At 38.6% G+C, this 20,149-nt stretch overlaps 1 protein-coding gene across 1 annotated transcript in view; it reads left to right on the top strand.

The window, feature by feature from the left end:
- Nucleotides 1–3,332, top strand: part of DCC (DCC netrin 1 receptor) — a 1,302,851-nt gene extending 1,299,519 nt beyond the window's left edge. The window contains exon 29 of the mRNA XM_034401555.3: nt 2,684–3,332. Within this exon, the coding sequence (XP_034257446.1) occupies nt 2,684–2,773 (90 nt within the window). The 3' untranslated portion in view covers nt 2,774–3,332. The remainder of the gene's footprint in view (nt 1–2,683) is intronic.
- The last annotated feature ends 16,817 nt before the right edge of the window (nt 3,333–20,149 follow it).

The raw sequence follows: 20,149 nt of genomic DNA on the forward strand, positions 1-20,149 counted from the left end.
AAACATATTTAAACTTCCAATTAAAAGCTATTTTTAAAAGTTGGAAAAGAAGACAGAAGTCTGTCCAGATTAGATTGATGAGTCTTAGCATTTGCTATGATCCTTTATCTGATGAAGATGCACTCAAGCAGCATAAGAAAAAACAAATCTTTTTCTGCTTTTTCTAAGTTAAAGTTAAAAGCTCTATTGGGAATCAGCAGTGTGGAAATATATATATCTAAGATGTTCCTTTGTACAAATGAGAAGCACAAATTAGAAACAGAAAAGAGTTGGATGCCAAACCCTTCCAGATTTTCTCTGGCTCTTGCCAGATTGCTTGCTTTTTATATTAATATCAATATTGAATTTATTGACCGTCCATCTTACCACAAGGTTAATTCTGGGCAGTTTACAATATTAAAAAGATAAAATATTACAAAAGCTATATACAATAAAAAGATGATATCTAATTCTTTACAGTTTTGATAAATATGTGTAGAATATGTCTGCAGGTCAGCATTTTAATTGTAAGTATGATAGGCTGCTGAGAAAAAAAATGATAAAGTATGGGCGATAGAAAGGAACGGTAATCAAGTAAATGGTAAATAGGACCGATTCTCTCCCTTCCTTCCTTCCTTCCTTCCTTCCTTCCTTCCTTCCTTCCTTCCTTCCTCCCTCCCTCCCTCCCTCCCTCCCTCCCTTCCTTTCCTTCCCCTCCTTCCCTACTCCCTTCCCTCCCTTCCCCTCCTCCTCCCTCCCTCCCTCCCTCCCTCCCTCCTTCTTTCTTTCCTTCCTTCCTTCCTTCTTTCTTTCCTTCCTTCCTTCCTTCCTTCCTTCCTTCCTTCCTTCCTTCCTTCCTTCCTTCCTTCCTTCCTTCCTTCCTTCCTTCCTTCCTTCTTTCTTTCTTTCTTTCTTTCTTTCTTTCTTTCTTTCTTTCTTTCTTTCTTTCTTTCTTTCTTTCTTTCTTTCTTTCTTTCTAGAAATGAATTCCTCACCAAAGGATGCTCATTGTTAGTGAGCTATTTTTGAGTTGACCTAATGAAACTTTGCCTATTACACTGACCATATCAACGTACAGTAGGAACCCCAAACTCCAAAGAGGCGCTGAAGCTTCTGCTATGAAGCAAATTGTCTTCAGATCAAAGCGACAGTGCAGATCAAAGCATTAGAACGGAGTGGCTGTGGAGCTCTGATACAGATAAGAAAGGGAGCTTTTAAGCATGAATGTCCATGAGGAAAAATACCTTTTGCTCCATAGCAGAAAGGCTGGAAATGGATCACATCAACGTATTAGTTAGAAGCACAATGAAATGACTCGGTTGAAGCCTGCTTTGATTGGGATCATTTTGTCTACTCAAATTGATGTGTCAATCAAACTGCAGCTAATTAAACACCCCCTACAGCCCAGCATGCAGAGTATCGCTTTTAGAATGTTTTAATGTCTGAAATTGGTTTCAATAGGTAAAACTATAGCTGGCTGGGGAATTCTGAGAGTTGAAGTCCACACGCCTTAAAGCTGCCAAGGTTTTTTTTTTTAAAAAAAAATTTTTTGATTTATATGCCGCCCTTCTCCGGAGACTCAGGGCGGCTTACAATGTGCTCAGCAATAGCCTTCATCCTTTTGTATATTTATACAAAGTCAGCTTATTGCCCCCACAAACTGGGTCCTCAATTTACCTACCTTAGAAAGGATGGAAGGCTGAGTCAACCTTGAGCCTTGGCAAGATTCGAACCTGCAGTAATTGCAGGCAGCTGGTCTTAATAACCAGCTTAATAACAGGGTGCCTTAGACCACTGTACTACCAAGGCTCTTCAAGGTTGAGAAACATCGGGCAAAGCAATTATTGTACAGCCCAATTCTGCGCAGTCTGATTTATGTACGGACTCAACTCATTTCATTCAACATTCCTCCAAATAAGTGTGAAGAGGAATGCACCCTTTTGTGTTAATTTCGGAGTATTACAACTTGTGATTCTAGGACAACAAAGGTCACTTCCCAATACCTTGAGTGTAACTGACAGAGACATTCTGCCCCAAAAATTTAGGTCATAATTTTGTGATAGAAAGGAAAAAGATGAATGACTGAAGCATGATAGCAATAGCAGTTAGACTTACATACCACTTTACGGTGCTTTACAACCCTCTCTAAGTGGTTTACAGAGTCAGCCTATTGCCCCCAATAATTTGGGTCCTCATTTTACCCACCTCGGAAGGATGGAAGGCTGAGTCAACCTTGAGCCTGGTGAGATTTGAACTGCCAAATTGCAGGCAGCCAAGTACTGCACTCTAACCACTGCGCCCCCGCGGCTCATGATCATATTAATGTATGATTTTAAGTGCTTTATGATAAATGAAATAGAAAATAAAGGTTTTGTTTTGGTCCCAATATTCTTTGGGGTGCAATCCCTGACACAGATAACCCATAAATAATAAATCTTCACCTGATAGCAGCCTTCCCAAAGAAATATGGAGTGATTGACAGGACCTTTGCTGGTCCTGTCACATTACTGGCTTTTAAAATGTTTTAAGGAAGAAGCCCCTCCATGCATCCTGCCAGTTTTCTTCCTCCATCCCCAATTTGAACAAACATCCCAAACAAAAGTGAATTGAGTTGCATTTGTTACTCACTCTAATGCTGTGGGGTAGAATGGACCACGCCGGGCTTATCTTAGTGAAATAAACTAGCATCTTGCTTTCTCCACAGGTATATGAACAGGATGACCTTAGTGAACAAATGGCAAGTTTGGAAGGGCTAATGAAGCAACTTAATGCCATCACAGGCTCAGCTTTCTAAAAGGAGTTGCCCAGGAACATTTCAGCATACCAGCCTTTCACAAAGACCACAACCCAAAGTCACATCTCCATGAAGGCCACCAGTACATCACTGAACCCCATTCGAAGGAGGATCTCACCGCCGCCGCCGCCGCTGCCCCCAGACAACATTGTGTGTGCTTATCAGTCAAGCAGAAGTCAGAAATAGAGATGGAAAAACAATCCTCTGAAGCAAGAACCCACTGCACAAAAGCTGAGTGCCTCCAAGTAGCCAGTTCTGTCCCACTGGCCTTTGTAGCATGCAGGGAAGAATCATGCTAATGGTCTGCTCCACACATTACCTTCTTCTGATAGTTGTTAATTACCAACACTGGTCTCCCTCCCAGTGGGAGACGCCACCATCTTCATCTCAAATCGAATTCAAAGTGGATCTCAGTCTACTTCCTCGAGTGAAACCCTGAGCAACTTTAAGGAAGCGTAATACGTTTCTAAGAGACTAGCAAAATTTGGTAATTTGTACATGGAGTTCAAGAGGTTATCTTCTGCTAACAATGAATCTCATTTACACGCTAAGCCTGCAATTTTAGTGGACGTGTTATAACTTTGTGCTTGTCCATCTCTGTGACTTACTAGCTGTTCCCTCTACCAGTTCTTCCCTTTTGCTAAACTTAGGTTTCCTAAAGAGTCAAAAGAACTTGTTGCAGTCAAAAAAAAAAAAATGTAGAGTTGAAGTCTGAATATTTATTCAGGACACCAATTAATACAGTACCAATGAAGTGGGCAAATGATTTTTCACGTCAATTTCTAGCACCAATAACAGGTTGTAGGAGCAGCCAGGCTGGAGGATCGTGGTTTAGAAATATGGCTAACTGTCCCACAAGCCCCCATAATAAATAAAGTTAAACTACAAGAAAAGGAACTATAGGAAAAGGAACAGCTGTAGAGAGAACAGATAGGTGTATCAGAAGGACTAATACTGCAGAATTATAGAAGAAAGGGATTAGACGAGATGGGGGAGGGGAAACTGGATTATCATCCCTACGTGCTCTTAGACCCGAGCAAAACATTTTGACTGTGAAAATAGGCAAATGGGCAATTATGGACTCAAAATTCCGACCATTCTAGGATTGTTTCAATGTCACATCCCCATTTCACGTTCAAGACATTTGTCTAGCACTCAGAACGGATGTTTTGAGCTTGAAGCTCTTCAGGAATGGCTGAGCCCTCTGGTTCAAAATCGAAACAACCGTCCCAAACGCAAAGCAATGCTTTGAAGTCCAAGCATTTTGAATTCAAAGCATTTTCCCATGCCACCCTTTACTGATGATGCTGACAAAAGCAAATCTGGAGGTGCACTTTTCTGCATATTTAGAGGGCACCAGGTTGGGGAAGAAGGCCGAATTAGTAAACAACTTGGAAAAATGCTCCTAAGTATAAGAAGCTGAAGTACTTATCTCTCTTGGAGAAGAAATGGCTTCCCAGCCATTTCTAAGTATGCTAATTCTGCTCATACCCGTTCAGTTAATAGGTTTGATTATTCAACCTATTTGTGTAGGTTGTTTCAAAGCCATATAGATCCTTCCTTTTGCAAAACAGAAATCTGTGAGAAGTTTCCCAGTCGTTCAATTTCCCAGCCGCAGCTTTACAGCCAGAATAATATGTGAAACAGGCCTTAGAAGACCTTGTTCTGCTACAAAAGTCGATAGGGATGTGGGCGCACGTCCATCATGGAAGCGCATTGTGATATGTGTTGAAGGCCACCTGAATTCATCTGTAATATATACCTTCTCTTGTTTGGACTTCGGTGTCGTCTCCCTACATCACAGCAACTGGGCCATCATGTAGCATCATAGGGTTAGAAATAATATTCCTAACAGCACAAAACACAAAGACAAAAGCCTTCTAATGCTTTAAAAAAACAAAAAAACAAAAAACAACCAAGGAAATTATTACAGTTTTCAACCATTCACTTTGCAGAAATGGAAGATGGGAAGAAGTCATCCACTTAGCAAGCATTTGCAAAGCTCCCCATCGTTACTCAGTGGGAAAAGTGCAGAATAGAGTTTAAAATGCAGCAGTAGCAAACATACCGGTACATTTTGAAACAAACTAGCAGTCAGTTTGCTTATAAGCAAACAAACAAATGAACAAACAAACCCAGAGGCCTATATTAAAGATATGTTGGGGTTTCTACAACCACCGACAGAAACAGCAGTGGGGGTGGGCGAATCCCCTCTTGCTCTTTTTGTGCATTATTTTTGATGCTCCAAGATTACTCAGTTCCATAAAACCACATTCAGCCATCGAGGAAGACAACTTATAGTCAATACCGAGTGTTGCCACTGTCGTTCAAATTTTAGGTGCAGGTAAATGAGCTGAGAAGAAGGGGGAAAAAAATCAATGGCCAGGTTGCATAGCTTGTTCAGCCAACAAATGAATTCCTGGAATGGAGTGATTCGGCTAGCATTGTGTCGCAAGGCATAACATTTTGCCAGCACTGTTGGGATGTTAACATCCAGCACAAATGTTTACAAACCAGCTATAGAAAGTCCTTCTGTAAGAGCTGTCATATTGGCATAAAGGTAGAGTGCCCTCTTTACGTCAATTTACTGGATTATGATCACAGCTAATGACTTCTAAAGTGTTACCTTCCGCTCCCATTTCAAATATCCTTTTATTGTTATTTTATTTTCTTCTTCAGTGTTTGTTCACTGATAATCTATAACCGGTGACGCAAACAAAGTGGCATGCACGTTCCCAATTGCTGAACTTTCTACATTTGTTCAGAGTTTATTCTTGTTTTCACAGGCAAATCCCCGAAAAAGGGAGCTGAATTTGCATATTTATCAGTGATGAGGTTGCAAAAGCCCAATGAGAAAGTTTCGGCTGAGTTACCGTTCTCCACACTGCTTTTGATTTCAAGCCTGAGTAGGTCATAATTTAAAAGAGCATGGAAAGGAGAGGGGATCTTTACATCCTAATAGCTCTTTTTATTAGGAAGGTAATTATATGTAAATTTCTGAATAAAATGTTTGGAATAAAAAGGCAGAGGTTCACAAGTCAAAACCCAGCACACTTTTTAAAAAAAAAAACAAAAAAAAAAACAACAAAAAACCCCAAATACCTTGCCATTCTGCATTCTAAAAATCCTCGGAATTTGAGGAAAGAAGCATTGGAAATATTAGCGTGAAAGATTACACCCCCTCCTAATAGGATTGTTTACAGATTAACAGAGTTGGAAGGGACCTTGTAGGTCATCTAGTCCAACCCCCCACCCAAGCAGGAGACCCTACACCATTTCTGACAGATGGCAGTCCAGTCTCTTCTTGAAAGCCACCAGTGATGAAGCTCCCACAACTTCCGAAGGCAATTTCTGTTCCATTGATTGGTTGTTCTCACTGTCAGAAAATTTCTCCTTATTTCTAGGTTGAATCTCTCCTTGATCAGTTTCCATCCATTAGTCCTTGTCTAGGTGCCTTGGAAAATAGCTTGAGCCCTTCCTCTCTGTGGCAGCCCCTCAAATATTGGAAGACTGCCATCATGTCTCCCCTGATCCTTCTCTTCACTAGACTAGCCATGCTCAGTTCCTGCAACCGTTCTTCATATGTTTTAGTCTTCATTAGTCCCCTAATCATCCTGGTTGCTCTTCTCTGCACTTTTTCTAGAGTCTCAACATCTTTTTATAGTGTAGTGATCAAAACTGGATTTAGTATTCTAGGTGTGGTCTTACTCAGGCTTTATAGAGTGGTATTATTCAGTGGTTTACTCAGTTAGCCAGGGATTTTAATGCATCCTGCATTACATTCATTTAGTACAAGGAGTTGAGCTTTCAATGTTTTGTCTAACTGGCAAGGACGCCCAACTGCAACCAGTTGGACTGGTGCTGCACAGCTCTGGGTCCTGCTTCAAGGAGAGGCAGAATGACGAGTCTTCTTCCCCAATTAGCAGGATATCAGAAAAATGGGGAGGAAATCATCTCTCTTGAATTTTGATTAATAAAGCCAGGTTCTGATTTTGCAGAGAAATAGCCAACAGCTGGAGAATTTATAAGAATGGCAACTTCATCTAGGAAACTCAATGTACCTATAGCAATCCGAAGATTCAACTCTTATGTTTTTCCTTTCCAGACATCCCAGAGTGCTGAGAGCACGTCGTTCTGCAATGGAGAAGGTGGTTGATATCTCTGTGTTGTTATTTTAATCAGTCCCCAAATCCATTTCAATCTTTGGTATCAGCATCTGACTTTGATCCTTGATTTCCCCCCCTCCTACCTCCAGCATTGACTCGGACCTTTCTATCTTTTGTTACGGGATAGATTTAGAAGTATTGTGTTCTTTCTGTAAGAGGACAGTTTCTTCCTGCATTTTCAAAACTTCCCACAGATGCTCTCATCTAAGGCTCTGTCTTGGGATAGTCAGAAGCAGTGAATGTGTGTTTTGAGGACTCAACAAGTGCCTTCCCATCGAGTTGTCTTCTGACCTTTATGGCTCATGACACCCGAAGTCTACAAGTGGTATCTTTTTTTTCTATATAATTGATGTTTCTAGTCTTATATTTTCAGATCATCTTCTGTCGCTAAAATTAATGATGACAAAAGGTTATTTACACAGGAGACATCAAAAGACTTCCTGTCCATCTTCAACTTTCAGATATAAAGGGCTCCTAATGTGCTTCCTCTGGAATTTGGAGGTGAGCAGAGAGCAATTCAAAAAGCAATTCAATATTTCAGATACTCATGAAACAGTAGTAAAGGAGAACAAGTGCAACTTCCAACTATGAAAGTCAAGACATCTCTATAGCAATCCCAAGTGAACCTTGTTCATTTATCTCAGTCTGGACATCCCATGTCAGTCTGGATGTCAGGGCGCTGATTAATCCCATCCTGGCTATGAGATAATCACCCTGATTAGAGGAGATGGATCGTGGCCTTTCCTTGCAGTATACTTTAAGAAACAAAACCCGAAGAACATATCTTCTAAGAAAACTCATTTATTTGTTATAAAGAAAATAAAATATCTCACTAACTAAGAAAAGTAATTGTTACATTTTGAAATAGTTCATGCCAGCTGCTTTTCTCAGTTGCCGGACCTCTGGCAAGAGAACAAAGGAAAGGTGTGAGAAGCAAGTGAAAGAATGTGGACATGCGTAGTTTTGCTTACTGATAACAATTCTTGGCAAGCTACGGAAAGTCTGATAGTCCAGAAATAATGAGCTCAGCTGGTAAATAAAAAAACGCAGTGACACTGGACATCCCATGCAACTCATTGCTCAATGGGAAGGGTGGTTGATATATGTGCATTGTCATTTTAAATACATCACAGATTCCATTTCAGTCTCTGGTTTCAAGCAATCCATATCTTTGATCCTTGGCCCCCACTCCTACCCACCTCCCCAACCAATGTAGACTTGTTTTTTTTTAAAAAAAAAAAAAAGAGAGAGAGAATTTGAAAATGCACATAACTCCAAATACATGCACAATATCTGACCACCAAAAGCATTTTTGCCCTTTACATTTTATAGTAATGTTCATTTCCTTGTAAAAGGAAGACACAAAAGCTATGCGCTGACATTGCACAGTGGTTAGAATATGGTACTGCAGGCTAACTCACTGCTCACTCTAGGAATTCGATTCTGAGCGGTTCAAGGTTGACTCAGCCTTCCATCCTTCCAAGATCAGTAAAATGAGGACCCAGATTGTTGGAGGCAATATGCTGACTCTGTAAACCACTTTGAGAGGGCTGTAAAGCATTGTGAAGTGGTATATAAGTCTAAATGCTATTGCTATGAAGGGTCAAATCCTTGCCGTTGTCAGATTAGAGTGTCCAATGAATTTTATGCTGTACTGCAGTGCAAATATATATGTTAATTACTTATTGTTTGAAAAAAAATACCTGTGTTATAAACCTATCCTATCTTTTTCAATTACATGGAACCATTTGGTTCACTTTCAGGCTTCCCATATCAGATCTTACATTTGAACTCTCTATAGTACTCAGATTTTCATTAAATGTATTACAGGCATTCTTTGTTTCAGGAACCTATCAGTACTTCTCCCTATTGACTTCTGTCTTCTTGATTACTCTGTGTTCTTGTTGAGGATGCAACATTATACTGCACAAAAAGATCCACATTTCACCTTTGATCATGATCAATGAGCTCAGCTTATACATCAATTTGGACAAAAATCCTGTTAATTGGGTTCATTTAGAGAGTATGCTTTCTTCTTTCAGGATTTTGTGTCTATGGTAACTGTTCTTGCATGCTAATTTTGTTTGCCTGTGATACAAAAGTCTGCACTCGGATTCTTAATGCTGTCTAAATATACCATCCTGGTATACAGACAGAAACCAACACCAAAAAAGAAACTTTATTTTTCAAGACAAGCAAATTATGGATTTTTGGATTTAATTGAATGACTTTCTTTGTGCATAGACTCTTTTCTTCTTCTTCTTCTTCTTCTTCTTCTTCTTCTTCTTCTTCTTCTTCTTCTTCTTCTTCTTCTTCTTCTTCTTCTTCTTCTTCTTCTTCTTCTTCTTCTTCTTCTTCTTCTTCTTCTTCTTCTTCTCCTCCTCCTCCTCCTCCTCCTCCTCCTCCTCCTCCTCCTCCTCCTCCTCCTCCTCCTCCTCCTCCTCCTCCTCCTCCTCCTCCTTCTTCCAGGTCTAGATCAAACTTTAAACTGCCAGAACTGCCACATTCTTGACTTTGTTGTTGACCGAAAATAAGTAATTATCAATGTTTCTGGTAGTATCCAACATACCAGCAAAGCCTCTTCTTAGATTGTGATTCAATACTTCAAACCACAATCTTGGGCAACTGCAATCTTGTTTGCCAGCTAATTCTTCTCACACTAGATGAAATCTGGGAAATGGATTCTCTGCATTTCCGTTATACTTTGATTTCTTTGAAAAAATAATTGATTTAAGGTGACTACATATTCATTATACCTTGATCATATCAGCTTTAATTCAGAAAACTTCACCTATTCTAAAACAATATGCTTACCTCTCCAACAAGGTCAGAACTATTTTGTTCGCCATCAGATTAGGGTGTTGCATCCCTATTCACTCTTCTCTCAGTCTCTACATGTGGAGTTGTCTTGGTCTCCCTTCTGATTAATGTAACTTATTATTGAGCTTGAGTTCAATTCACTAGGCTAAAAAGAATGTCTTAGGTGGCCAGGTGGTCTTCTTGTTCATCTTGGAAGATCTTAGGATCCTGAAGAAAATTGATTCAGAATTGCTTTATATAAACAATTCCTTCAAACCATCTCCTGCATTTTCTCTCCATATCTCATCACATAGTTTGAGAAGGTATTGTTTAATTATGTACTGGTTCTAGGATGCCTGTTTTCTGTTCTCCTACAGCTGATGTTTTTTGTAGTTTTACAAAACTCTTGACCATGATATTTGTAATGTTCTTTTTCTGTGAGATAAAATTATTGGTGACAGACTCTGCATGTAGAACTGAAACGTCCACTCTCTATGGGGATAAAAAGTTAAGTCTTTCTAGCTTAACCTCTTGCGTATTGTTCTTGATTGCCAACTGGAGCCAGACCGTGCCATGAAATCAACTCCACAATAAGTCTTTTATTTTATTGAAATTAGTTATAATAATAGAATCTACATATCTCCAGCAAGGTCACTATCTTTATTCTATGCAGTTGGTGATGCAATCCCTTGACAATTCTTCCAGCAGGGATGGGACTTGATAAATCAGCTTTCTTTCTCAGTGTTCTTTTATTTGATATGTTTTCCACATGCTTGAAGCTATATTTATGCAATGAGATAGGAATCTAAATCCTTATACTATGCATACGGAGCTTTTCATTAACCCCATCATTATTCACTTCATATATGTCTTGTCTTATCTTATCTTATCTTATCTTATCTTATCTTATCTTATCTTATCTTATCTTATCTTATCTTATCTTATCTTATCTTATCTTACCTTACCTTACCTTACCTTACCTTACCTTACCTTACCCTACCCTACCCTACCCTACCCTACTGTTTGCTCCTTCCCTTCCCTTCTCTTATCATCTTATCTTATCTTATCTTTTTATATATATATATAAACATGTTTATTTATATCGCTTGGATCTGTAATTGCTTACAGAAAAGGGAAATGGATCAAAACATTTACTGGTGCTTTTCAAAAAAGAGCTATTTAAAGGGCACCAGCGGGGATTTGAGATTTCTCAAAATCTTTAAGCTGCAGGGGAAAAAAGACATGTGACATGTAGTATGCATATCCATTAATTTCCATCAGTACCAGCATCAGTTATTAAGGTGATAATACAGCAAGTTTAAGTATTAAAGACAGACAATGTGCAAATCATAAGGAATGATAAGGAATACCAATCCTTACAAACGGCATATCTTATCTTATCTTATCTTATCTTATCTTATCTTATCTTATCTTACCTTACCTTACCTTACCTTACCTTACCTTACCTTACCTTACCTTACCTTACCTTACCTTACCCTACCTTACCCTACCCTACCCTACCCTACCCTTTGCTCCTTCCCTTCCGTTCCCTTCCCTTATCATCTTATCTTATCTTATCTTATCTTATCTTATCTTATCTTATCTTATCTTATCTTATTTTATCTTATCTTATCATCTTATCTTATCTTATCTTATCTTTTTATCTTATCTTATCTTATCTTAGGTTATCTTAGGTTATCTTAGGTTATCTTATCTTATCTTATCATCTTATCATCTTATCTTATCATCTTATCTTATCTTATCATCTTATTTTACCTTACCTTACCTTACTCTACTTTACCCTACCCTACCCTACCCTATACTCCTTCCCTTCCCTTCCCTTCCCTTCCCTTATCATCTCGTCTCGTCTCATCTCGGCTCAACTCATCTCATCATCTTATCTTATCTTATCTTATCTTATCTTATCTTATCTTATCTTATCTTCTTATCATCTTATCATCTTATCTTACCTTGCCTTATCATCTGCATGCTTGCAATATGTCAGAGAGGTAGAAGGAACTCAGCAGCTCTTCATATGTTAGGAAATGTGTGCATGGAAAGTTTCCACCTAGTGAAGCATAAAACCCTTCAGTTGGGATGTGATGCAGAATCCCAAAACCCAATTGCAAATCATCATGTAAAGAATATCAAGCATTTTTCTATGTTTGATAGTAGACAATTAATAAAAAAAAACTGGTTGGTTGGATGGATGCTTCTTTGAAGATATATAAGAATAAAATATGCTAGATTTTTTATGCAGTTTGAAAACGAACCTTTTCCATCTTAAAAAAACCCATATTATAAAAAATTCAAACCCCTGTGAAGTTTTTGTGCAGATCTTAATGGACCTATCATCAACCCTTCACCGCAATCATTAACCTCTTTCTATCCAAATCCATCAATTAATTTGTAACCGGGCATCACTATAGAAATGTTTTCAATTCTTCAGCACATTCTCAATATAAGCATGCATCCCAGATGCAAGGATCAGTGAAGCTGTAAAGCCCATAAATATTAATATCCTAAAATTAAGATCTATAGAAATATCATTGTATAGAAATTTCATTCTCTTACCTAGAACGCTGCTATGCATGCTCAAAATAATACAAATTTCATTAAAGAAGTTATTCCCATGGTTTCCGAAGATCTTAGTTGGACATCAGATTTATGTGAGGTAGATTTCTTATAAATTCTCCCAATCTTTGAAAGTGTCAGGACATTGAAAGTCTATCAGCAAGAGTTCCCTTTTATTGACCACTATCAATTTTGGGGAAGGAAATAGCAAAGATAAATTGGTGTGCTAACGATTCCTTAGAAGAAAAAAAAGAGACTAATATGTGATGCATTCCTTATCCTGCTCATCCTTTAAGCAGAAAAGTGGGATATAAATCAAATAATTGGTATAATAATGCCCTCCCCAGGCTCAAAACATTCTGGAGCACTGCTGTAATTTATTGGCAATTCTATTCATTCTGATTCCTCTCAGCATGTAAACATTTTGCAATTGCCAAGTTATTTAAAATCAGGAAGGTTAATTATCCGCATATTATTTTCATTTTAGCCTTCTGATTCCCTCTCTCTGTTGTTTACACACTCAAAACATGGAAGCTGCCAGATATATTTACTGTGGCATGGATATCCAATAACCCAAGCTAAGAATTAAGGAAGAATTTAAAAATGGAGTTAAACCTATACAATAGAATAAAATTGGGGGGGTGGGGGGGAGATATGCCTAAAAGGCACTATACAAAGGCACCATAAAATAATATTTTAATTGTAAAAATAATTGTAAAAAGGCAGCAGCAAGGCACTTTTCAAAATCTAAAACAAAATGAGTGAAAATACAATTAAAATATTATTAAAACACAATTAAGATATAATTAAAACACAATTAAAAAGCCTGGGGAAATTAAACAGCCAGACTTACCTTTTGCTGTGGGTGCCAGCCACTCATAGTGAAGTCTCAAATCTTTTGATTAGCATTTGTTTTCTTCCAAATACAAGGGAAAATGGAAAATAGGCTGTGAAAATAACAAGAACTCTGAACCAATGTGAAGACGGAATACCGTTCTGAGTGTTCTTGAGATGTTCTGCAAGAAAGTGCATAAAACTTTTCCTGGTTTATTGATTAGAAGAACTGCAATACGTTACAGGTAATCCTTGACTTGCAACAGTTCGTTTAGTGACTCTTTGAAGTCACGACGACACTGAAAAAAGTGACTTATGACCATTTTTCATATGACTCTTGCAGAATCCCTGCGGTCACATGATCAAAATTTGGTTGCTTGGCAACCGCCATGTATTTATGATAGTTGCAATGTCCCGGGATGATGTGATCACTTTTATGAATTTCTGACAAGAAAAGCCAATTCACTCAACAACCGTATTAATAACTTAAGTATTGTGATTCACTTAACAACTGGCAAGACAGGTCGTAATATGGGCAAAACTCACTTAAGAACTCTCTTGCTTAGTAACATAGATTTTGGGCTCAACTGTGGATGTAAGTCAAGGATTACCTGTAGTTAAAAGGGGAACAAAGCCCATTTGTATTGTTTCAAACAACGGTTACGGTCATTTCCTTCATGTGTAATCAGTGTTGAACTGACGTTCATTGGGGATGGAAACATGGATTTGTTCAATATTTAAACGACAAGGACAAATAATGTTTGGAAAAGCTGGCTTTGGTCACCAGCTCTTTAACAGCGGCTTCCCTGTCTTGCTTATTTCCAACTGAAAGTCAGACTCGGAAGTTCTGGATTTTGCCCAATGCCTAAGCAAATCTTTTGTTTCTCACTCATCCTTTTTTTCCCCCCTTCTTCTTCTTCTTCTTCTTCTCCTCCTTTTTCCTTCTTAAGAAGAGGAATCACCCTCTGGTGTAACCTGCCGTAAAAATCACCCAGGGCCAAACGTTATCTCACTGTATTGCTGTAGAGGTCTTTTGATGAAGAAACGAGGAAGCGATGCTTGATAGATGAAAGGAACAATGCTGTTTTTATTCTTGTAAGATAAGCTTGGCAATTTTTACCTTTGTGAATTGCCATCATAAGCTGGGAAGTGGGAGGGAAGGGAGGGAAGACTGGGCCCTTTTTTTATAAGTAATATTTAATTTATTATTTAGAGTGGTTTCTTTGGGATAATTTATGAGTGGGGAGGGAGGGATACCTGGTATGAAATCTAGAGACAGAACATAAAACTGTGGTGCATTTCATGAGGCTGTCTATGGTTTTTTTCCACTTAGAATGCACTCCCTTCCTCATGTAATCTCACATAAAGTAACTCTGAAGCAGTTATGTATTCTAAACTTTGTATGTGTATGTGTGTTTGTGTGTGTCTTTCAGGAGACTGAAACATAAGGATGGAGAAATCTCTCTCTCCCTCCCTCCCACCCTCTCTCTCTCTCTCTCTCTCCTCCATTCTCTAGTCTTCAATTATTTAACCCCCGTGACTGTGTTATTTTCTAATTTTTAAAGAAAAGAAAAATAGCACAAGTATTTTTCTGCCTGTTTCTGCTCACACCAATGATTTGTATGCTACCTTCCCTACTATCCCACATCTCTGCAAGTTATTTTCCTTAATATAATCAATACTGAAGAATAGTTGTGTTACAGATCATATATTACTTTGGAGAGCATGGATTAGATTAGTTTGTATTAAAAATCATCCCTCTTCACTTCCCCGAAAGTACTTTTATAGTAGTGATTTATTTGTGTGGTTAAATCGACTCAAGCAGAAATCTTAGCAACTACAAACTTCTAGGTACTCAATTGAAAATGTGTCACTGTAATCCTTTTTTTTTTAAATTACAATTATGGTTTGCCTATATTCTCTATGTCCTGGAAGACCTAGAGATAAAGCTGATCTTTGTGTACATAATTAAAATCAGAGTTCTTATTGTCATTGAAATAGTTAACCCATTGCTGGACTGAGGCTGCCTCATCAGATAAACACCTCTTTACTATAGCCTTATAATACCTAGAATCTTGTATGGCCTACAGTGGATGAGCATCTGTTTCTACAATTATAAGTAGAGACATACAAAATACCCTGTATTTCAAAATAGCTCCAAACAAATTTCTCCTGGTCTTTTCTAGATGGGTTCTCACCAGGGGTGAAATCTACTTATCTTCCTCACCGGTTCGGAAGTGCATGCACCGCGCATGCACAGAAGGTAAAAAACACATTACTTCCTGGTTAAAACCAGGAAGTAATGACACCCAGGCGTGTGGGCGGAGCTTCACTCCACCATCGCTACTGGATCGCCGAACCAACCGCGACGATCACTACCAGATTGCCCGATCCGGGTCCGAACTGGGAGCATTTCACCCCTGGTTCTCACTTTGTTGAACCTTTGGAAAAGCGTTTTAAGAGTGAGATGGCTCAGTCACCAAACTTCAAGCATATGTTGGTGCCTAGTGGTCTTGGACTGGCCCTATGCCATATAGGTAAATTCAACCTGCCTGTCTGCTTCCTGAATCCACTTCTCTATTCTCTAAAAATATTTAATTTTTTTTTCTTATTTTCATTGGCATTTTCTAAAATGACATAAAAATTACGTGATGGCAATCTGAATGTATGGTTAAATGTACACTTGACAGAAACGCAGCCCGTCCTAATTCTTTAGACTTTTCTGGTACATAGTTTCTGCTATCCACACATCACATTTTTAGAACAACACCTTAAAATAACAACATTCACCTACATACTATTGTTTACACCAATCTCCTGAGAGAATATCTGCAAATTTTCTTAGCAAGAAAGCAGATTTCTAAAAGGGCATAAATTTATCTTAACGTGCACAATTTATTTCAGATGCAGACTTTAATTTAGGAGAAAATTTTGTTTGGAAGGTTTTGTTTTAATACCGAAAACACCTAGCTATCATTAATGAGAATCATAATGTTAAATTGGAGGAGGGGAGGAGGAAGGGAGTTGATTTTTTAAAACTTTTTTTAAAATGGATATTAAATTCCATTGAGTTTAGAATTTACGTTCAGGTAAATAAGTATAAACTACCAGCTCTGACCATGAGCATTTCACTGTATTGATTTATTTGCAGGGACTGAGTGTTTTAAAAACCAATGACATTATCCAGTGGGAAATTCTGCCTGAAATTCTGTGTTTTCATTCATTTCTATTGGATCTGTGCAAAGAAAATTCCCAGCAGGTTGACCACTTGACTATGACAAGTCCCTCGGTTACTGAAAGTGTTGTAAACATTGTTCCTTCTCACAGAAACAATGTGCGAATACAAAAAGGAAAAGTTTAGTGTGACTAAATTTAGTATGATTTGTGTGTGTGTGTGTGTGTGTGTGGCTTTAAGTAGTTTCCAGATTTTCATATTTTCACCCTCAATATACAGAAATTGTTCTTTTCTACCTATTTTGTAAGGCCTTTGATAGTGATTCTAAAGCTACCCTGGAATGCATTTATTCAGCAGAAATGAGTTACACCACAGCTTTAATTAGCCTTAGCGGGGGAAAAAAATATTGTTACAACAAGCCTAAAATTAGGCATTTTGAACCTACAAAGGTTTTCTTTAAATTGTTGGACTTTAGCATTGTTAACCAAATTAGATTAGTGACTGCAATATTTAAGTGTAAATCTTGTTCTACCGCAAAGGGAACTTGCTTAGGGTTTGAAATAAATGACTGTTTCTACACACAATCTTGTATACTATTACACAAGGAGAAAGGGGGGTTTTGTAATGTACTGTAGAACAGTCTCATTCATTTTTTTATAGAAATGTTATTCCAATGGTGCATTTTTTTCTTTAATAAAGTTTTGATACAAAACAAAAATCTTCCCTCTTTGGTTGCTTCATTTATTAAAAACCAAAAGATAGTAGGTGAGTACTATATGAATTTAAATGCTACAAACATAGCAAGGCAGTTGCAATGTTCATTCACATAAGGTAAAGGTAAAGGTTCCCCTCACACATATGTGCTAATCGTTCCTGACTCTAGGGGCGGTGCTCATCTCCATTTCAAAGCCGAAGAGCCTTCGCTGTCCGAAGACGTCTCCGTGGTCATGTGGCTGGCATGACTAAACACCAAAGGTGCAAGGAACTCTTATCTTCCCACCAAAGGTGGTCCCTATTTTTCTACTTGCATTTTTTACTTGCTTTCGAACTGCTAGGTTGGCAGAAGCTGGGACAAGTAACGGGAGCTCACCCCATTATGCAGCACTAGGGATTCGAACCGCTGAACTGCAGACCTTTCGAACAACAAGCTCAGCATCTTAGCCACTGAGCCCCCATGTCCTAGTTCATTCACATAGTTTCATTCAAATGATCGGGATTATAATATGGTACATTTTTTCATGCAATTGGAAAAAATGACCATGCCATTAAATTCCTTTTTAGTGGTGGTATCTAGGCCACTCTTCTCCAAGATGGTAGCTCCTTTTCCTCAACTCCGAATTCAAATAACTTTAAAGTTTCCAATATAATTTGAGACTATGGGATTTCTTTTGCTTTTATCGTTTCTCTGTTACAATCTCACTCTCTGTCTTTATGAATGACAGCGTCACTTCGTTTTTCTTAGGAAGGAACCTTGTGAAAATGGGAAAATGGAAGGGCTGGGATTACATTGTAAAAAAGGAAATTATACAGAGCCAAGCATATAAACTGATTTGCCAAAATACAGAGCAGCAGCAAGTCTTCATTAGCCTCTTCAGGCTCATAAAATCATTTTGCTGGCTTCTATTAATTAAATAAGGAAAGAGTCCCAGATGTCTTTGGAAAGAATCCCAGATGTCTATCAAAAGGTTCTGATGGACATCAACATAGCAGTGAGTATGGAGATGGGCAAAATGGAGTCCACATGTTCTATCCAAATAGATGGCATAGTGGTTAGAGTGAAGTACTGCAGGCTACTGTTGACTGCCAGCTGCCTGCAATTTGGCAGTTCAAATCTCATCAGGCCTCAGGTTGACTTAGCCTTCCATCCTTCCGAGGTGGGTAAAATGAGGACCCAGATTGTTGGGGGCAATAGGCTGACTCTGTAAACCGCTTAGAGAGGGCTGTAAAAGCACTATGAAGCGGTATATAAGTCTAAGTGCTATTGCTATTGCTATCAGACATAGAACATGCGGGCCCAATTTTATCTGCAAATATTCTATTTTACAGATAACAAATCCAGGAGTAATAGAGTTATATAACAATTCATATCTTAAGGTGGCCCAAGACGAAGGTTGAATTTTATATATTCTTTTAAAATAAGCCGATATATCTTTCTTTAACTCTTGGAAAGTGCAACCAAGTAGAATTTATAGCCATAGTCTGAATACAGAAGAGAACCAGGGTAATGCAGTGGTTCAGGTGCTGGATGAGGAGCAAGGAAACCCAGGTTCAAGGCATAGAAGCCAGCTGGGTGACTTTGGACTGGTCACACCTTCCAAGCTCAAATCAGCAACAGACCCTGCAACAACTGAAGGAAGAGCAAAATTCCTCTTTGCAATGAATAGTTTTGCTAGGTGAATTGCAGCAAACGCAGAACGCAAAACAAGGAGACCCTCCAACCAGATGATATAAATGCTATGAACAACAAACAGCCAAGATTAGGGTTCCCCAAACTCTTCAGCATCTCGAGCCCCTTATGATTGTTTCAGATTGTTCCTCAACCCTCAAACATTTATTATATGAAAACAATTTAACTAATGCTACTTTTAACTAGTAGAGCTGTGAATAACAGCAAGAAGAAGAAGAATGGATAGTCCGGTCAACCCATGGTGGTCAATATTGACCATTTTGGGGGACCCTGATCAAGATGAACAAACCTTTGGATTTGAGACCTCTTAATAAGGAGAATAGGCACGCGGTGGCTCAGTGGCTAAGACACTAAGCTTGTCAATCGAAAGGTCTGCAGTTCAGTGGTTCAAATCCCTAGTGCCACGTAATGGGGTGAGCTCCCGTTACTTGTCCCAGCTTCTGCCAACCTAGCAGTCCAAAAGCATGTAAAAAATGCAAGTAGAAAAACAGGGACCACTTTTGGTGGGAAGGTAACAGCGTTCCGTGTGCCTTTGGCGTTTAATCATGCCAGCCAAATGACCACGGAGACGTTCTTCGGACAGCGCTGGCTCTTCGGCTTTGAAACGGAGATGAGCACCGCCCCCTAGAGTCGGGAACGACTAGCACATATGTGCAAGGGGAACCTTTACATTTGCCTTTAATAAGGAGAATGCAAAAGGCATTTTTAAATTCAGCCCTCGCCCACAGATGTGATTCAGATGATATTAACTTTATCCGACTGTATATATGCAATGTAAACATATTAAATGCACATGTACCAAAAGTAATAAGGCTGGAAATAGTCTCACCAATTTTCTTTGGTGGGTTTTATGATTCAGATCTATTTTCACTTTTCTGTTCGTTTTAACCAGTAAATTGTACAATGCTTAAGAGTTGATCAGCTCCTTTGCTTAAACTTTACATCCTAGGTTTCATTTTGAGAATTCGATTCACTCCATGGCAGCCCTGAAAATTCTGGATATTCCTGCATGGTTGTTGTTGTTTTTTTAATTTGATTTATATGCCACCCTTCTCCGGAGATTCAGGGCGGCTTACAATGCGTTAAGCAATAGCCTTCATACTTTTGTATATTTTATACAAAGTCAGCTTATTGCCCCAACAAACTGGGTCCTCAATTTTCCTACCTTAGAAAGGATGGAAGGCTGAGTCAACCTTGAGCCTGGCGAGATTCGAACCTGCAGTAATTGCAGGCAGCTGGTCTTAATAACAAGGTGCTTTAGACCACTGTACTACCAAGGCTCTTTTTGATTTTAATATCCAGAATGCCATGCAGATTGGATTTTAACTTCCAGAATGCAACAGCTATGCAGAGTAAGTTATGTTGACCATTAAAATCTTCACATCAGAAGAGCCCACTTACAGCATAAGATTCATCCTGTT

Source organism: Pantherophis guttatus, chromosome 2 (genome assembly GCF_059756535.1).
Source record: "Pantherophis guttatus breed Tessera chromosome 2, ASM5975653v1, whole genome shotgun sequence".
NCBI lineage: Eukaryota > Metazoa > Chordata > Lepidosauria > Squamata > Colubridae > Pantherophis > Pantherophis guttatus.